At 43.3% G+C, this 21,331-nt stretch overlaps 1 protein-coding gene across 7 annotated transcripts in view; it reads right to left on the reverse strand.

Moving 5' to 3' along the window:
• The window catches only part of CAMTA1 (calmodulin binding transcription activator 1), a 375,445-nt gene that overhangs the window by 64,643 nt on the left and 289,471 nt on the right, over positions 1-21,331 (reverse strand). For all 7 annotated transcript variants that reach the window (XM_040533948.1, XM_040533944.1, XM_040533945.1 and 4 more), the window contains one exon: positions 1,880-2,033. In XM_040533948.1, the coding sequence (XP_040389882.1) occupies positions 1,880-2,033 (154 nt within the window). The remainder of the gene's footprint in view (positions 1-1,879; positions 2,034-21,331) is intronic.

Consider the following 21,331-nt stretch of genomic DNA (forward strand, 5'->3'; position numbering starts at 1 on the left):
ATTTCACTCTTCCCTCCTGAGACACAAAAAAGCCAAGTATTATTAAATTTACAGCTAGTTCGTTGTAGTTTTCACATAATTTTCTTGATGCACTGCAGTTTTTTGTTTTTTTTTTTTTTTAAAACAACCAACCAACCAACCAGAAAAAAACAGGTTGCCACTTCCTCTCCTGTTTATTATTAAGGCCCTTGTTCAGTCTCAGCTACAACTTCAACATCTTGGATTTCTAAGTTTATTGGTCCCAGGGCAACATTCTGTTTAGCAAATTGTTGGTTGTTTTTTTTTCTCTTCTCTTTGGCTTGTTTTCTCTCCTTCAGTTTTGCATGGAAAAGGAATACATGGGGGAGCAAAAAAGTGGGGGTATTGTTTATATGAGGAAATTACCATGCTTCTGCCTCTTGGGCAGCTAAAGAGAAAGCAGAACCTGTCTGTTAGATGACTGTCACTTACAGCAGTGCTACTGACTTGGGAAGGGCTCACTGGCTGCTGACTTCCGACAGGTCTCCTCCTTGCCACTGCTTTTTGCGGGCAGTGAAGAGGTGATGCAAAGCTCTGGCATGGACACCTGGAGTTTGGCTGCATTCCTCCCCCCACCAGTAACAGAACGGCCTGCAGAGCTCAGGAAGTAACAAAGGAGCAACGCAGAACTAATAATGCTATGGTCAGCATGAGACTTACCTTTCACTGATTGCCAAGACCCATCAGAATATACTTCACGATTGTGGCCTCTGGTTACTGAGAGCTGGGCACAGAACCAGCATCTGACTGGGGAAGGGGCAAGGGAGAAAAGCAGACCTGGTATTTGTTGATTCAGATGTAAGCACCTGGATTTGGTATTGTGTCTCCCACAATCAATCTTCTTTTCTTACTAACCCACAATATGCCTAATCACTCTTTCATTGCAGGTCTCTGTGCAGTTCGGAGATATTTTCCAGGGGAAGACATACAATATAACCGATATTTAAGAAAATATACTTCAAGGTGGATGCAGAGAGCTCCACAGAGCTGCCTGTCTGCAGGACCAACTTCCTGATCACTCTGCACACCTAAGTAGCCTTCTCTTTACACCGCAAAGTTTAGAACAGTAGTAAATGATACCCACCCTTCCACCATATCCACTGTTTTTTCAGACAGAACTAGAGAAAACGCCAGAGTTCCTGAACTGGACTTCCAAGAACAAACTAGAGTTTCAAGTCAAGTCGACCAGGGGAGCTGGATAGTAGATAATGAGATAAGCTTATTGTGGAGGTGGCTGCACTGAAGTTCAGAGAACGGCATCACCAAGCAATCCAACTCCACTATTTTGCTGTGCAGACAATGGACAGGATGCAGATTTTTTTTATTTTAATAGAAATTTTGCTTTGACAGTTGGCACTTGAAAGGCATTTCACCGCAGGTGTGTCTTGCTGATAAAAAGATATTCAGCTCCACAGAGCCCTTCTATAAACAACAGCAACCAATTCTGACCTGACACAGAACAACACAAACATAGAGGGGCCTTCAGGGAAACCTACCTGCCAATACTGTAATAAAGGCTCTTTGTAAGTGAGTAGATGCCTAGAAATGTCACTTGAAAAATATAAGACCATAGGTATGCTTTTTCCCCAGCACAGTGTGTGCTGAGGGGAACTTAACATAATCCTTTTTGCAACAGTCTGGGCAGCTTTCATACCATGTAAATGGCTTCTCGTAAAAACTAAGTGGAAAGAGCTGATGGCTCATACATGCGTAGAATACATCAGGAAGAAAGAAGTGCATGCAGATACATGTTGAGTTTGATGGTGACAAACGGCTACTTTAGAGGGAGGGTCAGTGGCCAGGAGAGACATCATACTCTAAATTAACCCTTCATAGAGCAAAAAAGCCTCCAGATACTCACACATTGGTTTGAGCTGTCCAATTAGTTCTTCTTTCGTCCATTTTGCCCATTCTTTCTTGTCTGTATTTATTGAGCACAAGATAGGGCCGCATGGTTTCCCACAGTCCTCGATGGCTGGTACATTCAGGTAGTGCACCAACACGATGTCTGGGTTCTACAGGGAGAACAGAGAACAAAAGTTATGTAGTTGGACCTGTCCCTGACTCAGTGCTCTCTGTATCTATCTTCCTAAGTAAAATTACAACAGAAAGCATCATAATTAGACCCCACGATATACCATCTTTCCCTGAGATCAGAGCTGTTCTTTTGGTGATGTGGCAAAAGGCAAGATACGACACTTTGCACACAGCTTCCTCCTCGAGTGCCCTTTGCTGAAAAGTCTCCGTGTTCCCTTTGCTCAGTGTGAATGTTTTTTTCAACCCATACAACAAGGAATACTTGCAAGAGGCCTGCAAATATCTGTTGCAACAAACACCAGGCCACTTGCTTTAGTTTAGGGGATCTGTGATCTGTTGGATCAAATGCTTTTATCAGCTCTGGTCCACATCAGACTATTTCAAATATGTGGAAGTTCACCTGAGAGGATCAATGATAGCCACATTTTCAGTACAGCTGCAGAAAGAGGGAGGGAAGAACCAAAGAAGCTAGCAGTACTGCAAGAGTGTCCCCAAGGACAGGTTCTTTTCAGACAAGCCTGTAATTTCTTGTCTTTTGAAGAGCTTGCAGATTTGCGATGAAAACAGCAAGCTGCGGAAGGTTGGGACTGGAAGAGACAATGTCCTTTGCAGCACTGCTGAAAAAAAAATATCTGGAACAACTGCAAGGCAGTCACTCCTGCAGGGTTGTTCAGTGCATTACTCTCTTTCCCAATGCACCTTCTTACGAGAGCTGAGGGAAAGAAAAGAAATGCAACACTGCTTTGACGCACTGCAGCGTTGTCCCACTGACAGACATTTCAAGTAGGGAGCTTAGCAGTATGTTACCACCGTGTGAGTAAATGAATCATCTTAACAACAGCAACCAAAACAACTCAGCTAGTTCCCAACAGCATCCCTGGGATATTGTACGATAGATAACAAGAAGATTGAGAAGTTGATTTCTTTCCCTTAAGTCATTTACTCCTAACTCCACAAACTTTAATGACTGCTTTGGAATTATTTATAAAAATAAATAGGATAATGGTGTAATTAAAACTCTAATGTTTCATTAATGTTGTTATAGCCCCATTCTGAGTGGGAGAGGGAATACAATCCATCATTTGTTTGCAAAGGGTGTGCTAATGGGAGTACTTGCTTATGAAAACCGCAGAGAAGTAGAGCAATATGTAGATACTTGCACCAAGGAAAATATTAGAGCAGCAAAACTGCCCCGTAAATGCAACCAGTGGGAGGTAGCTTCTGATGGGCGAAATGAGAGAAGCCAGGCACGGTGCATCGTGCAGCTGTGCCTGAAGCACACCCAGGGCAGAAGCTTGCTGTCTACCGGCTTCCCTGCCCACACGCGTGCAGGGCAGCACTCCCGTCCACTGAGTGCAGGGGCAACCACACAAGACCTGTCTGCTACTGTGCCCAGGGAGCGTCCTGCACATCCCAGAGCAGAAGGCAGCTGGCCACGTCTCCCAGCTCCCTGAGACCTGCTGAGATGCTGCTGGCAGCCAAAGGACCATCCCTTCATACAGCGCTGGTGCGCAGCCAGCATTGCAGCACATCAGCCCTACAGAGTATGCTCGCCCGCTGTCTGCAACCCTGTGCACTCTGGCACCTAGCGGAGCTCCACGAATCACACCGTTCCTCACCGTTTGGAGGAGAAGCTCTCATTTTAGTTAGGAAGAAAGGGAGAACAAAGTGAAACTTTCATTTTTTCCCCCTCTGTTGATGAAAATTGTAAGTAGGAGATTTTCAGCGAAGATTCTGTTAATTACAGTATGAAGTTCTCGAAGCCTGTGTTCAAAAAGAGTTGTATTGCACAGGGAAGAAGCAAGGAAAACTAATAAGGAAGTGTTAACAACTTATTTTGGAGTCGTTCTGCAAAGTGCTAAAGCAAAGAAAATTATCAGCTCTTCCATTCCTGACATTCTCCTTGAGACAAACCATTGGAACTTTTACTTTCAATTTTCATGCATGTAAAGCCTTCCATTTCACAGGGCACATCTTTTCTGTCCCAGATGAGAGACAGACAAAGAAGGGTACATAAAACACTACATCCTATCTTTGCAGAGCGCTGCAAGGTTCACCCTTTCCACACCACAGCACACATCCTCAAGCAACCATGCAAAACAGAGCTACATTTTTTCTTTCAGCCTTCCAGTTTCCAAGGAATTTTGGCCTGTTTAACTCACTGAAGACAATGGAGGTCACAACAAAGCACTGAGATCAGGACAGGGGTGCGCTTGTTGATTTATTCTGGCCTGGTGGGAGCAGGAGGTCTGGCTGTACATCCCTGCTAGGACACATGGTGAAATGGCCAAGCCACTTGCAAAAACAAGCAGATGGAGCTGCTTGGGAATGGGGAGGTGATGAAAGGAAGTTTTAAAACATTACTGTCCTCATGTATAATTCAGAAAAGATTTGGATAATAAAAATGATTACCTACATACCCAAACAGTCTCCATCAGCGAATTTAACTTAATTAGTGATTTAGATGATGAAGTAATAAAAAGTAATATGCTTCAGAGATTTCATGTAAAGACACCTCTTGCTCTCACAGAAGTTTCAAAGAAGAAAGCAAGGACACACTGCTGCTGACAGGCAACACAGAAATTCTGCACGTGCTTCTTGCTATATTTCAGATAAGAGGTATTTTTTGTAGCTTGAGAGTTCCTGTTTGTCACCAGGCAAGTCAGGATGACAGAAAACCTAACATTTGGAGATGGAAAACAGACTCCAGTACAACTACATCCTCAGTAGTAAATTCAATGCATTTACAGATTACAGCTTTTGCTACACGTTGTCTCCAGCTCCGTATTTGCCTATGTGCACACATGCTTGTAAATCAGAAATCGGCAAGACATCTTTTTACTCATAATTTCAATTTGAATCAAGCTTTGCATTTGTCCCTATCCAACTGGCCTGCTCTGGGTACACAAAACCTGCTTTCTGTCTGTAGTGACAGTAACTCACATGCAGGAAACATGCCAGCACACTGGATGTGCCATCTCAGAAACCCTCCACCTGGGAGGCAGGGAAGTCCTGCAGGGAACCCTTGGACAGCTATTGAAGGATCTGGAAATGTTCCTGTCAAAAAGCTGTTAATATTTTCAATGCACAGACCCTCAGCAGAGCTACTTTGCTTCCCACACATCAGAAGCAAAGTTGCTGCCATCTATCCCTTAACTGGGGGAGTCTGCTTGGCTTGCTGAATCCTGCGGCATCCAGTCCTCCTCCTGAGCAGGTTCTCCTTAGGGTTGTGGAGAAGCTTGTTCTGGTATTCCTGGTGTTGTAGGGTAAGCAGAAGACAGCACAACAAGTGGTTAAAAATACAACAAGCTGTTAGCTTTGAAAAAGAAAAATGCCACTGTAACATCTGTCTGACTCTAGTTTGCAGCTTCATCAGCACTAAGTGGTCAATAAATCAGACTGGCATGGCGTTACGTTTCTTCTATGGCATAACCATTAATCTAATGCCGGTTCTCATGAAAAATGGAAGAGAAAAAAGTATGTGATAGTGAAAAACGTATACATTATCCAGAAAGTAATAATAGCATGTAATGGTGCTGCAGACCTCCCAGCATGATTGCTGGAGCACAGAGGCAGCCTCCCTGTGCTACCCACTATGTGCCATTTAAATTAACCAAGTAAATCAGCTATTGTTTGTTCCACCAGCCCCCTTCATGACTATTTTTTCATATTAGCAGAAACACAAAGCTGAAACAAGCAAGGTTTTTCTAGCTCCTGAATTCTGTCAAACAGGGAGCACATAAATGCAAAGAAAAGCATGTCCAGTCTATAAAGGGCTGGATAATGTTAGGATGAAGAAACTACAGGTACCTGCAGCACACCAAGCTCGACAGGTCTGTGAAGCAAACCTCTCTCTCATTTCAACAACTGCCTTCTGTTTGCTATACAGCACCAGACTGGAAGCCCTATGCACAGGGAAGTCTCCCTTGTCATGCAGAAAGGAATAACCAAATGCACACACACACAAAACACCCTTCCTACCCTTCCCACCCTGAAGCATGGATTATTTATTTATATATATATTTATTTATTTTTAAAAAGGAAAATCAAAACCGGTTTCTGGCCAGCTTTCAGCTGCTCAGCAATGGCTATCAGCTCAAAGCTAAATCCCACTGGCAGTGGCCATAGCTGAAAATATTTTATTTGGAACAATACCTCCACGCTGAGGGAAAGTTTTACATTTGTACTCCCTGATAGAAGAATGAAAGGATATAAATCACCCTCAAGGATGAGGAGCATGGGCGAATTTAACCTGAGCCACCCTGCAAAGAAATAACCCCCATATATGTGCCAGGGCTCCAGGATCGGTGGCCGTTAGCTCTGCTCCGCCAAGTGCCCAGCCACTCTGGATTCTGCTAGATACCAGTGTTACATCTTTGATGTCAAACTTGTGAAGCTTTACGTGTTATTAAAACATGTAAGGCGAAACCAGCCTTTCCTGGCCCCAGTGGCTTACCTGCAAGGCAAGAAGGTAGGCAGGCATAAGGCTCAGAGGAGCTCAGCTCCATGCGGATGTGGCCCCGCTGCGGAGGGGTCCCCACGCTGCGGCCAGGCAGGATGGACTCTCCTGGCAGCACAAAGACTGCAAACAGACTCCATTTGCCCCAGGTCACGGGAGACACCGCAGTCTACTGCATGGGACTCTGTGGGCCACGTCCTGCTACTGACTTTGTTAATTGCCAGTGAGAACAGGTTTATTAATGCCCTGGATGTAGGAAATACAGTGCAACGCAGCTGCTCTATATGGAGTAATGATCACCTTTCACTGAGGATCCCTCAGACATCACAGCCCCTCCTATACAACCAAAAACAAATTAAAAAACAAGGCAATGCATCCCATTTGCCCTAAGGTAAATAAAATCTAGAAGTTTGCCACACCAAGCCCTGCAATCCCCAGCCTGTGAACCAGGGGAAGCCACCATGCAGAGCACAAGCTTCAGCTGACAGCTTTTTCTCACAGCGTGCTTGGGCTAACAAAGTGCTGGTGTTCCCTTTTGGAGTGCTGGCTCGTAATTCAGTAATTATTTAAAATAGAAATAAAAGGAGGACAAAAGTCATGCAGTTTGTTACATAACTGCCTGTTTTGAATGAATTCAAGCATTGTTAACTTTTTCTTGCTTTCACCCCTGACATTATAAAAAGTTTTTATATGTTCTGAAGGCTATTCGTTCAAGAAGTTTACTTTGTTTTCCTCAAACCATTCAAAATACTGAAAAGGAATCTCATCTTTCTGGGAACATAACTCACATCCATCCATATGGGGTAGACTGGATTAACACCTAACAGATTAACACTCAGAAAAACGTAATACAAAAGGTTTCCAGGAGCTGCTGTTACACGATGCTTCAGTACCAACAGGTAACTCTAAGATGGACACTGAGAGTATCTGTGTGTCATCTATACACATCTTCTGCTATTTATAGCAGGATCTATTTGGAGAGTTTACTCTGTATTTTTAATGGTTTGAGAATAGAGCCTGGGATACCTGAAATACAAGGTGCACAAGGCACAAATACACAATGGACACGGAAGTAACTGGATTTTTTTCCCTTTTAAGAGACTAAGTGCTAGCTTTAGACAAGACTACTGCTTTAAATCCCAGTATTTTCTTTTTCCTTGAACTATTTTCTAATTGAGGTCATGCTGTGGAAGACAACCTGGTGGCTGACGCATTAGAACATATTAATCTTTCATAGCAACAGCAAAAATGAAAAGATTACAACACTGACTTTAAAGGCACAATTCAGTGCCTTAAATTATCTTGAGCTGGGCATATTTAATTAGAGAGAACAAGACAACTAGTAGACACGTAGCACAGCCCTGTCACCCAAGAGCTGAAGGGAAGCATCTGAGCCCCCACAGAGCTGGATGCAGACGGCGAGCACGAGGCCCTCCCTGCGGTGCGGCCAAGAGGCGAGGAAGGACGAGCTCGGCTCCCCGAGGGGCAGGAGCAGGGGCTGAGCGAGGTGAGGCGAGAGGCACGTGGTGGCCAGCAGGCGCCTCTTCAGGGCTTGCAGAGGACATGCAGCAGGCGTGAAGGAGTGGGCCGTGGCAGACCTCTGCAGGGTGCTAGTACCTGAGCCAGGGAGCAGAATCCCTTTGTTGATAAACGTGTTCCTCTTGGGGCTCGCCCTTCTGCGCTCCCGCACCCAGACGACGGGGTGCTGCCTGCCGCGCCAAAAGGCTCCTGCCAGCAGGGCCCGAGCTGCCCAGGCGCTGTGCCCCATGAGCAGTACACACACTGGCCTGAAATTCTCACCACCAACTCAAGGAGGTTTCTCACGAGAAATCAGGCTGAGAGCTTAAATTTTAGTCTGTAAAGCTCTTTGAATTAACCTTATATCCTACGCCTCCAGTGGCATTGAAGAGATGGGGGAATTTATTTCCTTTCAAAAGCATCCTCGGGAACACAGGACACCTGGGGGCAGCAGGGCAGAAAGAGACATCAGCACGTATATAGTTTTAAATCTAGTTAAATCACACAGATATTCGCTGGCTCTGCAGTGATCTGGATGCCCACAGCAGTCTTTCCAACAGACCTTTCTAGCACCCAGGGAAGCACTGGGAACAGAGACTAAGCAGCAGCCAGCCTGCGGGAAGTCAGCGGTTTTCCCTCCACTTCCAACCCTGCATCCTGGCTATGTCTGTGGCCACTGGATTTACACTGTATGGATATCACAGACTTCTTTGAAGATCAGTCAGCCCAGAATTATAAAACCTAGCAATTTTGCCTGTTTCTCAGACCTTTTGAGATTTTTTGTTTAAATCAACTGATTTTTGAGAAAAGAAAAAGGCATCAGGTTGATACAACTCCACGTACCACAGACAAGGAAAAGAACTGTGAAGGGCTTGGAAAACTAAAAAAAATGATTTTTTACACTCATGTAATTACAAGAGTGAGATTTCCTGCAATTGTTTTAAAGGGAATCAAATTTAATAGGGCTGTATGTTTTGTAATATGCTCCCCAGTTCCTCTTTAATACCTTGGTAAGGGAAGATCAAGTGTAATCAGTAAAGTAATTGCACTGTTCTACATTATATGCCTCAAAAGAATGACTAGGGGGTACAAAGCCACTGCAGGGCAGGGTTTAGATTAGAAAAATACAGGTTTTCCTTTTGTTACTTTCTTTTTCAGTCCTTTGTCTTCCTTCTTCCTCTAGCTGCTACTGGTGTTCCTTGACAACGCACACGTGTCTCCCACTTACAGACTACCTGCCGCACCAATGACAGGGGCAAATTCCCACTACTGTCTGGGAGCACTGCTGGGAGCCTGAGCAGCCAGCCTGCAAACAGCATCCTTGACTGAAATGCTCATCTGTCCTCAATGTGCTGGCAGTGACATCCCAAATACAAACAGGAACGAAACTCTGGTCTCTAAAACCTTGTCCTCGAGGCTTGCCAAAGCACCACCATTGATGATGGTGTATTTTATATACAAAGAGCTGTCCTTGAATACTTCTAGGGATCACATTTATTTAATATGCACTTTGAAAACAGGAAAATGCAGTGCTGAAATTCCTGGCCTCCAAAATTCCAAACAGAAATTTATTTCTGAGTTGTCTATTACCTTTCAGAAGAACGTCTCCTGCGTCAGTAAAAAGTATAACAGAAGGTGATACTGCACAACTAGAAGTGTGAAGCAAAATAAAACAAAAGGCACTTCTTTTTCTCAATGCAGGTTATTATTCTTCCAAACAATGGAAATTTCTTTCCGTCTGTGTCACTGCTCCCAGCTGGCAGCTTTAACTTACACAGGCAGCTGTCAGGGACAAGATAATTCTGCCATGAGCTAGGACTGCATTTGTTCATCTAGAAACACCCAGCTGAGCCAGAGGTGCTGACACCCAAGTCCTGTGTCCTGGCACCTGGGGACAGATGAGTAGCAGGGAGTTCTCCGGTCTTCCTTGTTGCTCTAGAGCAATGAACTTGCCGCAGCACAGGAGCATTCACTAGGACCGGGTCAGAGGAGACGCAAGTCTTTGGTGCCCGAACACTCACAGTGCTTATAATCACCCTGTACGTGGAGCACTGAACAACACATCCCAGGCTGCCAGACCATGCACTGCCTCAGCTCAGCTCCAAGGCACAGAGGAGTTTGCAAAGAGGTTTCCCAAGAGGACGGTTCCATATGGTGGCAGATTTCAAACTTCAAACTACAGAATAAGGCAGAGAAGCTGAAGGAGAAAAAGCTACTATTGCCTCGCTCAAAAACACGATTTTTACTGTTTTCCAGTCATTCCTTTATCATGGTACATCTGGACCATTGAAAGACCAACCGGAGACTTCAATAGCTATCTAGCAGTCAGTCATACAAGCTGCCCGGCAGCTGTTTGAGTTTAATAACCTTCTAAAGAATTAATGCAGCTATATGATTGCTTGTGTATAAAAATGTAGCCATGATCAAAGCACGTAAACTTATAGATAGTGACCTGCCCACTTCAGCTTGCTTAGGAATATTCTTTCTTAATACACATCCAGCTCATGAAAATCACGTAACTGCAATGGATCCATTTAACCCAGCTGATGTATTTAATATTTATTACTTTTTAAGGGAGATAAATTTGCTATGGAAATCACTGAAGCATCTCTTCCTTCTTTCTGTCACTTGCTCTCTCTGGTTGTCCAAGTTTTGAATTGAGGTTTAACAGCTTATTTTGCAAAAGCCCTGAGATTCTTCAAACAATAACTCTGAGGGCACAGCACAGGTTACTTTGGATTTGAATTCCTAAGAGGTACTCTGACGAAGAGGAGACAGCAAAATCTGCTCCAGCACTGCATACGTAGTTTCAAAACATGTTGCATTACCCATGCAAATGCTAACCAATCCTTACCAAATTAGCACAGAGAAATGTAAATAACTAGGTATTGAATATGATTTAACAGTGCCAACCTCTTTTTAGACTGTTACTCTGTAAAAGATTTACTACTGATTTATTCAGACTATTTTTCCCCTATTAAATGAAAAACAAGTGCAAGGCACAGAACCCTTAGCGGACATTTCTAAGGATTTTGCTTTATTTTCATAATTCAGTACAGAACCTCCTATTCCTCCTTCTGTTTTTATAGCAATCTTGATATGGGAATTCTGTCACTGCATTTCAAACAGACACAGAGCTAAACTCAAAACACTTCCATCGTCATCATCTTCTAGAAATGGCAGCATTTACCAAGCATGCCCCAAGTGGCTTCTACCCTTTCCCAGATAACCCAAGCTAGAGATGCAATAATAGCTGGTCTGGAATAAGAAGAAATTTTAATTTCAAAGCTCTACTGACATTCACCAAGTGCTTTCAAAGTTTATAACAACAGAACACACTGCTTCAAATTCTGTTTTGAATGCAGATGGTGCAGTTTTTTCTCTGATGTGCTGTTGGTCTAGTTTGCCTCAATAACCCTATTACCTTTTAAATATTAATGCATTTAGAATTAAGGACAGTTCAATGTATACCTAAAGATACTTTTTTTTTTTTAATTGGTATTTTTTTAGGCAGACCAAGAAATAGAAACTTGACATTTCCAAATACCAAGAGAGAAAACCTCAGGAGAACGTACCCAGAGTTCAAAATAAGCTTTCCCTCCAGAGACATGCTGTCCCTCAGTGATGTTGCTGCAGCATCATCAAGCTCAAAGCTATTTTTGCATGTACGCAAACGCATCAAAAGCACTTGGAAGCTGATTGCCCCTCAAAATCTGTATAATCCCTGCCCCACACAGCCCATCTTCCCACATGCCTACCAGCAAGGGAACTTTCTGAAGCATCAGAAGTTAGCAGCAGCTCCTGTAGTGACCTCTGGGGCACTGAGCAGCGAAGAGCAGCTCTTCCAAGGTTCTGCAGCGGCTTTCCCATCCAGCAGCCACTTGTACCCAGGAAGACACAAGACTGCTGCTAGGCACGACAGACTCACAATGTACCTGCGTTCTGCCACAATCCGTGAGAGGACCAAGTGCTTGCCTCCGGACTGGCACATGTGGCAGGCGCTGGAATAACCCACGCTTCAGCCCTGCCTGACAGGCAAGGCTGTTGCAGCCTGATCCTTCCACTGAGCCTGCTACACAGGCATGTAGCTGCTGGGCCACGAGACGGAAAAAAAGCATCACATAAATGAGTCGTGTAAAAAGTTCCTGGTAGTATGCTACTACCTGCTACTTGTCTTTCGTTATTTCTGGCAGATGTCTGGATTGTGTGAATGGCTTTTACAACTGTGGCCAGCACGTGCCAGTCCTCCCCCCAGGAGGACACAGTGCACAGCAGTTCTCAGCACGTCCCCTATTTCTCCCACAGGTACAGCACAACAAGTTCAGAAACACAGGGTTCCAGGTGAGAGAAAAGGATGCAAGCAACACCTTGATGCCTGCCTGGAGGAATAGCAGATGAATGCCATTTAATGTTCCATGTAGCTGATCTGGTACATGGTAGCCAATGAGTCCGTTTTATTTTCATTCTTTGGCCATGCTCTGAGAGCTTTGTCATTTATAGCTTCTTTAAAATTTGTTACTTTTGATATCAGTGACTGGTAATAGAATTCCTGGGAGAAGAACATCAGTAATGTTCAAAACACTTTCATAATGTTGGCTTTGATTGTCCTGCAACATTTTTATTCCTATAGCGTAACCCTTCTGACACTGCTATATAACACATAGGTTATTCATCGGAGGTTTTGTTGTGCCTTTATTATCTTTTCAGACAAAAGTAACCTGCAGTGTCAGTGAGTCCAAAGTTCCCCTTAGTGTTACACATTTTCAGTTTTGGAGTCCAACTTTACTTTGCATTTAAGGTTCTGAGAAAATATATGGATATGTGAGTGTGATGGATTAACACCAAAGCGCATCCATTTGTTTGGCTGATGGGGCTTCTGTCTGAAAAAAGAAGTTTCTAGACATTTTTCTTCCTTACCTTTCCATTTCAACATTTCCAGTGCTTTGACTTAGTGCTAGACACGTAGGATACACTGTATGATTGACCTGCATGATCAGCAAAGTCCAGGCTTGGCAGGCTTCAGAAGCACAACCTCCACCTCTCAAGGCTGCCAGCCTCTGAATCCATAGGGATAGCCCTAGAGCTAAACAAGTGTTGGAGAACTCGGCTTATCTTGGAGTTGTATCTTAGTTCTGTTCACCAGAAAGCAAAGTCCATACCTGTCATACAAAAAGTTGTATCACACCAACCAGAGGTTCTAGGATTACAGGTAAGTACGTCATTGTAGCTTAGATCTATTTGGAAGGCAACAAAAGCAGTCCCCAGAATCTGAAGGTAAGTTCTCAACAATAACAAATTCCCCACTAAGTTCACTGTGTCATTGAGTCGTCCTTTTTTGTTTTTAAAAGATAGAGACACAAGGAAAACATGAAATCTAAAAAGCATTGTCAACTTGAATGATTTTCCAGGTTCTTGTCACTGAACGACCACCATCCCTTAGAGCAGAAGGCAGGCAATAAAACCAATAGAACCAATAAAGGAAAACTGTGTGGAGCTTGACAGATCTGGCTATCTCTGGCATATGACGGACTATTTTACCAGGCAGGCAAATTGGAACTACATCAGACTTGTCTATAGGGTGAGACCTCAACAAAACCAGCACTGACTCCCTAATTTTTAACTGTTAAATTCTACTAAAAGAATGTCCATTTTGAAAGACCGTTCAAAAGATTTCTCAGAATATATTTGCACCTGATATAGCAGTTGCTCAATAATTGCTGTGTAATTTTTTACCTCTGATGAATGTAACGTGGACCTAGCCTGTTCTCTAACACTAGTAATTTTTCACTGCTGCTTAACGTACCTCAGCTTGCTAACACTGTTTGTCCACATAGACAATTCCTATAGATATCCAAGGAGGTTGATATGAGTTCTGATTAAAACCAAATCATTTCTGTGCCTGGATATGATATCCTCAGTATGTAAGGCTGAGGATGATACTTTCTTATGATGTGGTGGTAAGTCTGGGGGGCGTCCAGAGAGAGGAAGCCGGCGACCATCTCCCTGTGCCATTTACTTTGGTTCTGGAAAACCAAACATTCATTCTCTGCCAGGAGCCAGGCAGACTGAAAACAGGGTGGCTGCTTACGGGTCCAGCCCAATGATGACTCTCTTGTTATTTGCATTTCTCCAAACACTGAAAAATTGATTAGAAGTTTTAATTGTTCTCTGAAAGATGGAATACTTAAATCTGTGTGGTGAGCCTGCTCTAAATGTTTTGCAGCAAGTCTGTTACCAAACTCTAGATGTAATTTATCCAAGAACTCGTTAACATTTCCTCTGTCCACTCACTGAATGGATGTGCTTTTGAAGGCACTTATTTACCAATAAATTACAACAGTCCTAAATCATTAGCAACAAAGTAAATTGTTTTAATTGATCTGAACTTTTTTTTTTTTCAATGAAGGAACTTTGTTTCTATATAACTCCACTTGCTTAAAAACTGTAATAGCATGTTAATCACTTAGAGCTTATCATCTTTAAAATGCTCTGAAAAGTTGCACGGTTGAAATGCTTTGCTGAAGAGTGAATTTATACTTCCACGTCTCTTGCCCATTCATGTTTGTAATGAACACTGTTTTGTGAACTTTGTAAAGGTTCAAGGACTTGTCTATGGCTCAGGTGGTACACCAAGACAACAAGCCACATAGAGGTATTTTATATTGAAGAACAGAATTTCAAGACATGCCTATTCTTGCCACACCATCCACAAACATCCATACACAATATGCACAGGAGGTTTTTTTCTGTGTTTTAGGGATCTTAGAAGACTATACAGATTTAAATAATTTCAAGACTTCATTTAGTACAACCTCAGCCAAATAAAAGCTCAGGTCTTATTGATAAATATCACCAAAAAAACACCAAGCTCAACCCCTTCCTGCTGTCTGAGTAACGGCAACCTCTGCAAACAACAGCAAAGAGGCAATCTAAAACAAACAAGGTGCACTGCCAGTTAGCATAAACACGTTTTCTATTCAGATTGGTTGTGGGGGTGGTTCAGAGGAAATATTCGATTTATGAATAGAGTATAAATGGCATCTTTCAAAGTAACAGTGTTAGGCACAGATTAGTTCTCCATCCTTGTTGCTTCTGATAGGGCTAATCACCAACCTAAATGAGTGTTTCAGCTGAACCTGACACTGGAAATCACATATAATTATACTGATTAATTTTGCTGAAAACATGCAGTGTTTTGCTATAGAAGTGTAAACATAATATGGTGAAAGGGTGATACAAATAGTAAAAGCTGACTGCTGTTCAGAAAAAAAAATGCTCAGGTGCTAAAGACATTTGAGTGACTGCATTTATTAAAAGAGCAACAATGATTTTCACATCTGCTCACCAATTTCTACAAAAAAGGCAGAGGAAAAATGGTGGACATATGACTCACAAGCACAGTTGCAACCTACTAAATGCATCAAATTATTTAAATATACCTCAAAATAAAATGAAATATAACTTTATAAAGGGACTCCTTGAAAAAGCACCAGTACTACAGACCACCTGCATATTAAGTGTGTGGACTGGCCAAGGAAACGGGTAGATCAAATAAGGGAGCGTTGGCTGTTAGTGCTAAAGACAGAGGCAGTATCAAAGGAGAGGGAACTTCAGCTGATTTCCTGGGAGTGAGTTATTTAGAAGCTAGTAGAAGAAATGTAAAAGGCAATGTAACAAAAAGAGATTGCAAGAGGAAAAAGAAAACACACCTAAAATGGGGAGTTCCTTCTTTGTCTTTCCTGTGTAACGTCAATATTTCAGAAGAAACTAGATCAGCTTTAGAAACACACTTGTCATCAGCACCTAAAGAAGAGATACTATTTCTAGGAGGGGGGGGGGGGGGATGATAGCAGAATTTCAACAACAAAGCCCAATAATTTCACAAAAGAAACCAGCACTATACATAGCTAAAAAGAAATGCATCTGCTTTACGCACAACATTCTGAAAAGCCACTGAAAGAAAACTGCTTGGTTTTCAATTTTAAAGTGGCACTTAACCAAATACTATCAGTCTTCAGAACCATTGGCAAGGAAAAGTAGCAAATTACTTGTTTTTTCCATAGCACCTAAAATTACAACAGCTATGCTATCGGTCCCTTGTTACCTAAAAGTCAACACTTACAGAGTTCATAAATTGCTGTGAACATTCTTCCTGTGTGCTGCCTTTTGGGGTGGCACCGTAAGTTCTTTGGATGGTTTAGCTTATTTACTAAGAAACAAAAAACTTCTACAGCAAAGCATCTGAACTAGACAGAGAAAAAGCATGGGTTTGATGGAAAATAACATTTTACCATACCATCCACATATCTTTAACCATACCATCCATTTATCTTTAACCTGTAAACCCCTTTCATAGAAATCAGAGCATGGTATGTCTTGGTCTCTTGAAGAAGCATTGCCTTTGTACAAGGCAGCGCTCCGCTCTCCTACGTGCTTTGCATCAGAAGTCGTATTCTGGCTCCCTATGCACCAGCTGTCTGTGCCAGACGAGCTTTTGGTAAAGAGGAAATAGAGCGGGGGCCTCCAAGATAATCACATTTCCTGAAGAAGCACCGTCAGCTGCCTACGAAGAGGGGCCCATTGCCAACAGTTGACGCACCAGTGCCTGAGCAGAACAGCAAAAAGCAGACACCTGCCTGCAGGTGCGCACGGCGCCTTGGGAGCACGAGAGGGCCTGGGTGTGCTCCCCCTGCATAGAGCCTGAAGATAAACGGAAGAGAAAAGAGTGCATTTGCCTCCTCCACATAAACATGAAGCTGCAGCTCAGTAAGTAACATTAAGTCTGACATGGGGAAGCTGTGATGCATTACTCACCCTGCTAAGTTTAATGTATAATTTAGAAAGATATCACCAAAATGGAAAAGAGAACATCTTTAAATAGCTCTGAAGGGTATTCAGCTCAGGCATTGCACACAGTTAATGTTTAAGAAAAGCTGCTAGCCCAGTGGCAGCAAACCACCCCATGCCGAATAATCTGATTTAGATGCATCTCAACACTGAAACACTTTAGAAATAACTCATTCGTTTTTGTAGGCCAGATTTAGGCTTTGTATTGAGTCTTAGCTATTACCTTGCTGCCTGATGACCAAAAGCCATCAGATCTGAAAGCCTTTATCCTCCAACTGTTGCTCAGTATAATAGGCAGCCTCAACTAGGCAGTATGAACCTGCATCTTGAAGTTAAAAATAATCCCGAATTATATTAAAAAGACCTTAGAGGATGTATCACGACAATAAAATTTAGTCACCACAGACCATCCCAATGCTCACATAATACAACATGTAAGTTGGTATTACTTTGGTTTGAAAGGAAAGAGTATAAACTTTGCCATACTATTTTGAAGAAATATTTATCTCAGGGAAAACGTGAGCTTTGCCACGGCTTAGGGAGCCTTTTGCCCTTTCTGCTTTAGAGGGATGGTGCAGAAGAGGGGCACTCCAGCTGTTTTTTTGCTTCTGTTTCAGGAGGATTGTACATGGGTGACTGTCAGTCCAGCACCTGCCTAACAGGAGAAGCATTAACAAGGAAAATTTTTGCTGGATGAACTTGCTGAAAGCGTCCCCTAAAGTCTACATTTCAGAATCAATGACTTCTGATATTGCTCATGCAATCACCAGAGCTCCTATGAAAAATATTTTGATGCTTAGGGATGCTATGTTAACATAAAGAACTCGAAGAGCGTCTGGCAGAGCAAAGATACCTCCAGCTGGTCTCCCAGCAGCAGAGCAAGCCAATGCCACAGGGACCATGGAGAAAAAGGTGCAGGGAGAAGGTCAGCATGGTCCAACCCTACATGGGCTTGTAATGGTGCCCGTTCAAGCCTGTCACTTGTGTCAGCTCAGGATCAGTTGAGCTTTTTGTTGGAAGATTTCCAGCAAAGCTGATGAATCTTCAGAGCTGCTGCCCTGCATAGCTCAGTGCAGCTCTAAGTCAGCAAGCTCAGCCAGCTCTCCAGCAGATGCCTTGGCCACACAGGGAGAAGCTCAGGCTTCTAGAAGTGAACTACTAGAGGGAGTTCACTTGTGGAACTGAAAAAGTGCTGTGAAACAGGAAGGAGAGAAATCAAATGGGGGACACTGACAAGAAGCCCTCAGTCGCTTGCCAAAGGCGCGGCAAGTCTCTCATTCCACCCTGACGGGACAGTTTGAACAAGCTCACGGCCGAGCAGGGGCTTTGTGATTCCTGCCCGCATCACTGGGCTCCGCACCATGCTGACAGGGCTTCACTGCGATCCCGGGCAAGTCTCAGGTAGCCCCTCGTCATCAGTGCATGTGATCTGGAAGCAACAGCTTCCCCCTGGATTCTCTTCCGTGTGGATGTTGTGACCTACACCATCCATTAAATCCCCAAATCCTCATGTGGAAAATGCAGAAGCTTGAAAGTAGCTGTTTTGCTCTACGTTCAGCTGGACCAGGAGTGCTCCCCTAGTTTGAGCAGTTTTTATTTAGTTAGTGTTTATTTTTTACAAAATAGACTGTGCCCACTAAATCTAACATTGTTTCAGTTCAGAGATGTAATAAAGAAATAGCACACCCTTCCCAGAGCTTTTATACTTGAAATCTCATCAAAAGAAGATTGATAAATTATGCAGCCCTACCCTGCCTATCACATTTGGCTGCTCTGTGGAGTCTCTTCACCTGGCAGCGGTTTTAAACTACGAGAACTCCTTGGCTCCTTGAAAATTATGAAGACTCCTGCCATGCTCTGCTGAGAGGACAGCCTGCATTTGGTTGTTGGAGCCTGCTGAATTCAAACTTCTTCATAGCCAAAGGTATCTACTGCTTCTACTGCAAAAAAGTTTCTGGTGTCTCAACGGTTATCGGGCTCAAAGGGTAGCGGTGCTTTTGTAGCAATATCCAGGCCAGACCATCCTCTTGGGAGAGGAAAAGAGCCTTCACTGAAGAATGTCCTCTGAGGCATGCTGGCCCTGGGAGAAAAGCAGGAGAATATCTGTGCTGGGTGGCTGCGTGTCCTGACACGGACAGCAGAGCTGGGGCCACAGTGCTACCTGCGCTTGTACGCTAACAAAAAGACTGAGTTTTTTCATACTTGGACCTTGGCATAGCACTTTAAAGAATTTCAGCACTACAAGTATGTTGATTTTAGCAGAGAAGGGAACTAGGGAGATGGGATTCCTACAGACAAAAATAGACAGTTTAAAAGTTACAGCAAAGAAAGACTGCTGGAACATGAAGTCCTCTTCAGCAGCATCCAGCCAAGTAGCAAGAACCAACAGGAAATAACCTATAAGTAATACAGAGCAAATCTGTTCTGATCTACTAACCTACTTTAGGACAGGTTTATAGTGAAGATTAAAAAGAATTTAAGCTTGATTGTGGTGATTTAGAAAGTATACAGCATTGACGTATATTTCTTGCCCTAGTTTCTCAACTGGAATTAAAACAGGTAACTGACTCAATGTGCAGGAAAAACAGTCTGTCTTCTGTGTGTGTGTAGTTTTATTTATTTTTTTGACAACGTGAGAACACAGCATTGCAACTGTCAACTGTATACGTTGTACAGGGAGGCATGTGCTTCACCCCATGGCTCAGAAGCAGCTTTGGGGCAGATGAGATCCTGGATGCCGTGACCAAAGCACAATGGGATTACTGCATCTCCACCAGCACTGAAACATCCTCATGGGAAAGGAGAGCAAACAGAAATGTGTCAGCATTTATCAACTTGTAACAGCTGCCCTGGGATATGCAACACATGTAATACTCATGTACTAACAGGACATAACATCAAATAGAATATGAGTTATTAATTTCCATTATGGAGTAACTGATGTTTCTTTTTAATACTTTGGCAGGTGGGGGGGGGGGGGGGGGGGGGAGGAAACAAGCTCATCTTTCCTACAGGGTAAAAGATTGTACTCAGACATTGCTAAGTCATTTATCCACTATAAGGAAATTCCTTAGGATTGCCAGCTGAATGTGTGGTGTCCTCCTAAGAATACAATGTTTTTGCCAAAAGGTTCTCTTATGATAACATAACTGTCAGTAAGCTTATGAAAACAGCCCTAACTTTACTTAAACGAGTCTGAGTAAATGTCTATATGCTTTGATTGAATACAGAAAAATTTTGACCTGTAACTCTTTGCAGGTGTTGCTGGCTGCCTCAGTCAAGAAATACATGGCATGGGATACCCTCAGTCTCATATTACAGGTTCCTGCCCTCTCGAACCTTGAAGCTTTCAAATAAAGTGCCAGGAACCCTTTAGTCACTAGATAAAAAGTTACTCAGATAATGCCGTATCTGCTTTGCAGAAGAACTACACACTGGTCTCTTTTAAAAACTTTCCAACGAGCCAGAAGAATGTGATGACTATTTTAGATTGCTATTATGTCAAGGTGCACCGCAGGCCTTAGCAGGGTGGAAGACACAGCCTTTCTCCGACCACCCAAGTGCTGTCTTCCCTCAGCACAGCGCGGGAGCAGAGGTGGAGGACAGGTGGACAAGCACCACCCGTCAGGGCAGCAGCAGGGATGAGAGACAAGACCATGGATCCAGCCTTTGAGGTATTCAGCCGTATGCCGCATCTCTCCAGGCCTCCACTGGCCCAGGGCTCTCCCTGTCTCAAAGGCCGGCAGGTACGACACCGGCTCATCCAAGTGCCAAGTGCCATTGCCCAGGGCCTCCTCCCCCCTTCTCTTTTTCTATTCATCAGCAACATCTTCATTTAAGCACATTCTGCCAAGGCAGACTGAGCCTTAAATAACCTCGTACTTCATCATTTCTTTTCTTTTAGCTGCTAACTGTCTTTAATACAAGCAGAGGCAGCCAGCTCTGCTCCATCTTAGAAGGGGAGCCATTTGCTGTGTTTGCTTAAGTGCATTTTAATAATGCATCTCACACGTGAGGAATGGCTATTTGAAGCACCACCTAGAAGCTTGACTGCACAGCTAGTCCAAAAGGAAATCTCAGGATAAGCAGTACTTGCATGAATTTTAAAGACTATTAATTACTGTTACTTTCCTGAAAATACTTTGAAAAATAATCATGAACATAGTTTGGCTTAATGATCACACTTTTCCTTTTGTTTGTTGACACAGTACAAGTTCCTGACAATCAAGCTGATAGCCTCTTTATTTTCTAACTTATCTTGCAAATATGCAAGAGTTGGTGTGCCACAACCACACCTGCCTACCCCTAACAGCAGTCCTGCTTCACAAGTCGAGGCTTCCGGGTGTCTGATGAGCACAGCATGGGAAGCCATAGCCTCCTTCACCAAGGTTACTGCTATCAAGCATTTACGTGGTTTTGCGAGACTAAGACTACTGTGTTTTGCCTACATAG

The sequence above is a fragment of the Cygnus olor genome, chromosome 21, assembly GCF_009769625.2.
Source record: "Cygnus olor isolate bCygOlo1 chromosome 21, bCygOlo1.pri.v2, whole genome shotgun sequence".
NCBI lineage: Eukaryota > Metazoa > Chordata > Aves > Anseriformes > Anatidae > Cygnus > Cygnus olor.